Source organism: Schistocerca gregaria, chromosome 4 (genome assembly GCF_023897955.1).
Source record: "Schistocerca gregaria isolate iqSchGreg1 chromosome 4, iqSchGreg1.2, whole genome shotgun sequence".
NCBI classification, from domain to species: domain Eukaryota; kingdom Metazoa; phylum Arthropoda; class Insecta; order Orthoptera; family Acrididae; genus Schistocerca; species Schistocerca gregaria.
In genome coordinates this window covers 336,769,008-336,775,007 of record NC_064923.1, presented here as the reverse complement: position 1 = coordinate 336,775,007, position 6,000 = coordinate 336,769,008, and the positions used below count along the sequence as shown (strand labels likewise).

At 38.8% G+C, this 6,000-nt stretch overlaps 1 protein-coding gene across 1 annotated transcript in view; it reads right to left on the bottom strand.

The window, feature by feature from the left end:
- Positions 1–521: 521 nt before the first annotated feature.
- LOC126267715 (putative gustatory receptor 28b) overlaps positions 522–6,000 on the bottom strand; it is a 58,464-nt gene continuing 52,985 nt past the window's right edge. Inside the window, exon 2 of the mRNA XM_049973017.1 lies at positions 522–1,135. Coding sequence (XP_049828974.1) covers positions 522–1,135 — 614 coding nt within the window. The remainder of the gene's footprint in view (positions 1,136–6,000) is intronic.

The following is a 6,000-nucleotide window of genomic DNA, read 5'->3' as shown; positions in this document are numbered from 1 at the left end:
CTCTATGTCGTGCAAGAGATTAATAGAAACAGCATTATAAATGACAGCTAAAACAAGTTTTTATATAAACAAATCCAAATTAATTACAAATTTAGTTTAAATATAACATCAAAGTTTATTTATATCATACAGGTCTACATTGTTATATCTTGTGAGCAAAGATGTTGCAGTGAAACTTTATCATTATTTGTTCGTGAAGTTATTTAATATTAATAAATAAATGGACTACAGCTTTGAGAGACTAATTTGCAATACAAATAACTTTTGCATTATCTTATTATCTTACAGTTCTAACAATGTTAGTGTCTACATAAAATTTTATACTGCATATGTATACCATGGATGCTATCTGCATAAATGCTGGTAATAACGGTATATGTCTACACATATCGGTAACACCACATAATTTGATAATCTTACACAATACCACATCATGAGTTTACTTGTTCTTATGGAATGGCTATAGAAATTGACTTCTACAAGTACTTACAAAGATATCACAGCGTACCGCTGCATATTACTTAACAAAGGCCCTTGCCTTCTTTACACAGATCAGATGTACCGAACTGGACGAGGATCACGAGGTAGGTGGTGACTGCAGCCACACAACTTGTGAGTAGTGACCTGTCAATGGAGAAGAGCCCTGCAGCGCTGTAGCTTACTCGGTTGTGGCTCAGCTGATGAACGAACTTCTGTAGACTGTAGTGGAGACCGCAGGTACCCGGTGGAGGCAACAACAGCAGCAACTTGGTGACCAAATATTCAGTACGGTTAGCTTCTCTGATGACTGCATCACTACTGCATGCAATGCTGATGAGCCTCAAGGCTGCCATTGTTGACCACGGCATGCACTGTAACAATAGCTCCCAGGTCGACAGAGCACTCGAGAGGGCTGCATTCCCAAGATAGTGAGACAACATTAGGTATGTGTTTGCTACAATATTAAAAAAAGAAAATGTTACTTCTGCAACATTCTGCACGCCGTATGCTGCACTGACATTTCCAGCCAACTGACGAAGGAGGCAATGAACTGTCTGTAAACGAGACACAGAAAGGCATCCTTCAGAGTCTGGCGCTTCTGGTGTAATAAATTTCACGTTACGTTTAATCCTGGGTTGTGATCTCTTGCCGTTTGCTAGAAGACGAGAATCAGAAACGATTAAATGACATGGAAATAATGAAAAATAACTTTTCGAATTTGTTTTCAGTGACACTGTTATCAAGGAGTCTAAATTGTCCTCTGAATAAACGCTGAAAACATTCAGCAAATGTTCGTTCAACTGATAAAATCGTCTGCATATAATCATATTAAGAATGAAAAACTGCAATATGACAGTATGCCTTACAAAATAGCAAAAATATACCGGAATCATCAAATCCAAATGCAATGGGGCGTTTGCCAGACATGAATATAGAAAGTACGTTAAAACAGAATAACAAATCACCGCAAACATTGCCCGATGGATGAGAGAGCCTATTTTGGAATATTCTGTGGCATCACTTTTGTACAGGAGAGCGTCAGGTGTAAGTACATTCCTCAAACAGACGTCAATGTTTCTCTCCTTCGCTGCAATACTTCGTAATAATGAAATAATGCATGTGACTTCTCCCAGAAGAATATTGCAGTTGCGAGTGTGCCACACCAGACTGTCCATTTTACCATACAGCTTTGATATTCGCCGAACAATTCCATAACACGCCCCAAGTAGGATCACTATGGCAACAGTGATACAGTAGGATATTCCACCAACAGACACAGTAAATTTCTCATTTTTCTTTTGGAAGGAAACTGGTGCAGTACCAAGAATTTTACAAAACATGAGAAAGAAGCCGACTGCACTAGGCACCTCCATCTTGACGAAGGTCTATTACGACATCCCTTCAACATAGGTATGACCAATAATAGGATTACAGAGGAATGTATAGAGCCACGGTTACTTGGCTAAATGACGTTTGGTTAGTCTAATAACAGCTTGAGCCGAGATATACGCAGTTAAGAAGTACTTTCTGGAAATCGATACAAGAACAACAAGTAATGTAAACACTTAACGTTTCGTCTTTAATTTGTTAATGGAGATTATTGAACTTGATTAGTGAGAAGAACGTTGGTTATTATTATCTGAAGCTCTCAATATAACGAGTACATAGGCCCCTGTCTCCATTCAGAAAGCAAGCAGAATGAAGCACAAAAAAAAAAAAAAAAGGTTCAAATGGCTCTGAGCACTATGGGACTTAACATCTGTGGTCATCAGTCCCCTAGAACTTAGAACTACTTAAACCTAACTAACCTAAGGACAGCACACACATCCATGCCCGAGACAGGATTCGAACCTGCGACCGTAGCAGTCGCGCGGTTCCGGACTGCGCGCCTAGAACCGCTAGACCACCGCGGCCGCAACGAAGAAGCATTAGATCAACAAATACGTAACATGTTATTGAGAACGTATATCAGAAAACAAATGCCACACGGTATTGCCAAAAAGTGCACGTTTTATCCCCAAAATGCATTGAGAGTGAGAATACGGTTTAACACAACTTTTTTCAGTGAAAAGGTAAAGGAAATTTCGGTTCCTACAGTGAAACAAAACAACACACATAAGTAAACGGACAAATCACTACGATATTCTGAGACTGATTTACGAATACGATTTCAAAGAACATCAAGAAGAAGCCTTTTACTGTCACAGTAAGTAGGAGACATCACGATGTGAGGCAGGAAACTAACAATCGTCCCAGATTGACATTCACATATGGAGTGATACCTGAGATCTCAGGCTTTGCAGTTTACATTATCTCTGTCACCTCACCCGCATGTCCAGTAACTTTAGCAGGCAGTAAATCGTTCAGCAGCATGATATCACCGCAGAGAAAACTTTAGACACAATCCAACAAATAGAAAAATGTATGTGGGTTATGTTATGCGAGGACAGGTATAAAAGTACTAGGATCATTTAACAAACTAAAATGGAAGACGTTGTCAAAACTGTGAAGAAAATGAACTCTCCAAGGGTAGGGTATCTGACCAAAGAATGGTTAATTGTTAAACCGAGAAAGTTCATTTACAAGCAGGATATACCAACTGTTTTGCATCAGACATCAGCCCTCCATTAACTAGCTCAGATGTTCTATACAATGTCATCTCATTTTCATCAGTTAGTTCCCTGATATAGTTCTATCATTTCCTGTCATTATATGTAAATCCCAAGCTACGGTCCCGCAGTGGTAGTCAATTAACAGTGTTCAAACGATTTTCGCTTTTAAGGATTGTGTTTCACTGCCTATGATCAAAACTAATCCAATACACAGATTGAACATTTTTAGACCTACATTTTCATCAGTTTTTTTCTTTCGTTTTCACTCAATCGTAGACTGAAAACTAAAACTTATTAACTGATTCTGTAGTTCAAGTTTTTATTTATTCAATTTTCTCTCGTTTGCCGCCATTTTATTTCATTTATCTATCATAGTAATTGCAGTTCAACAGCTGCATTATGATATGTTCAAAAAGCAAAGCTCTACCATATTGTCAGCAAAGCTATAGAAATTCGTATATCATCTCTTAACTTGTATACTGTCTCCTGTGTTCTCACTTCAAGCATCTGAAGAATCATCGTAGATCTGCACAGGAACGTTTTTGTGGTTTGGATTCAGATAGTTATAAAATTTCTTATAAACTCTTTCTTTTAGGTGAAGAGTGAAATTAAGGGTTGATAACATTTAAAAGCACATATAATAATCTATAATTGCGTTCTGTGTATCTAAGGGTGTTAGTTTCTTGACTGTGGGAAATCACTGTAAATTAGTGGAATTCTTAGTGATAACAATGCTTTCATCGTTCCTGGTACATTCTGTGAAACTATACAACACGTATGATATCTCATGGATGTCCGACATCAAGTAGACACATGCACATCTATAATCAGTTGTAGGCTTAGTTTCAGGATTTTCTAAACTGACAACGTTAACATAGTCGTGTCCGCTTAAAGTTCCTTGAATCTTAGTCTTTACAACTGCTTTAAAAAATCTTTTTCATTTCTTCAGTGGCACCTAAATGTAGTATAATTAGTTCCTACTCATAGCTGGACGTGTCTCGTCTATCAATTCTGTACAAGATCCCGAAAAGGCCACAATTTATCATCAACCTAAAGGTCGTTTGAGAAATAGAGCTATTCATTAATGCCAAATTGTATTTGGTTATAGAGAAAATTGACGGACTTTTATTGCACCACCAAATAAACTCAATGCTGTACACCTGATTAATAAGTTGATATCCCTTTAAACTATGACTGTAACATCCAGTCTGTTTTCAGATGGAATATTTGTGAAAAATGTAATCATTTATATAATTACTTTAGAGAGGTTAGACACTTGTAATTAGTCACAGGTGTTGTTGACGTTGTTCTTTTCAGTGCAAAGAATGCTTTCATGCAGCTCTCCATCCTACTCTAACCTGTGCAGTACTCTTTATCTCCGAATAAGTACTTCTACCTCTATCCATATGAAACTATGCACTGTATTCATCCCCTGATACCCCTCTAAAAGTTTTATCTCACTACCACCACCACCACACATTTTTCTTCAGTTATAAAGTGACGATTAACAAATATTTCAGAAAGTAACTCATTTATCAGTGAAGTTTGTAAGTAGGCTGTTTAGGTTTTCTTATTGGTAACGCCACATAGCGCTCTGTATGAAAAATCACTGGCTGTGCTGTGCGCAGTCTGTGGCTAGTTTGCATTGTTGTCTGCCATTGCAGTGTCGGGCAGCGGCAGCTGGATGCTAACAGCGCGTAGCGTTGGGCAGTTGGAGGTGAGCCGCCAGCAGTGGTGGACGTGGGGAGAGAGATGGAGTTTTGAAATTTGTAAGAATTGGTGTCATGAACTGATATATATATTATGACTATAAAGGTAAATACATTGTTTGTTCTCTATTAAAATCTTTCATTTGCTAACTGTGCCTATCAGTATCTTTTAGTTAGCTGGCAGTAGTGGCGCTCGCTGTATTGCAGTAGCTTCAGTAACAAAGATTTTTGTGAGGTAAGTGATTTGCGAAACGTATAGGTTAATGTTAGTCAGGGCCATTCTTTCGTGCGGATTTTTGGAAGTCAGATTGCGTTGCGCTAAAATATTGTGTGTCAGTTTAAGCACATTCGTGTGTAATTGTTCAAAGAGGACGTTTCACATAGACCAGTCGTGTAAAATTGTTCAAAGGGGACGTTTCAAGTTGAGCCACATATTTCTTATTGCCCAAATTCACTTCAATACCTCCTTATTAGTTACTTGGCCTACCAATGTAACTTTACAGTATTCCTCTGTAGCACCGTATTTCAGAAGCTCCTGTTCTTTTCCCGCCAGAATCGCTTGTCTTCCATGTTCCATTTCCATAAGGACTAAACTGTGGACAAATATTTTCAGAAATTGCTTTACAACTCTTAAATGTATATTACGTATTAACAAATTTCACATTAAAACAAATGCGTTTCTTGCTAGTGCCCATCTGCATTTAGTATCCTTCCTCCTTCCGATACAATCAGTTACTAAGCTGTCCAAATAGCAAAATTCAAGTACTATCTTTAGTGTATCGTTTCCTAATCTAATTACACTCCTGGAAATGGAAGAAGAACACATTGACACCGGTGTGTCAGACCCACCATACTTGCTCCGGACTGCATTTAGTATCCTTCCTCCTCCCGATACAATCAGTTACTAAGCTGTCCAAATAGCAAAATTCAAGTACTATCTTTAGTGTATCGTTTCCTAATCTAATTACACTCCTGGAAATGGAAGAAGAACACATTGACACCGGTGTGTCAGACCCACCATACTTGCTCCGGACACTGCGAGAGGGCTGTACAAGCAATGATCACACGCACGGCACAGCGGACACACCAGGAACCGCGGTGTTGGCCGTCGAATGGCGCTAGCTGCGCAGCATTTTTGCACCGCCGCCGTCAGTGTCAGCCAGTTTGCCGTGGCATACGGAGCTTCATCGCAGTCTTTA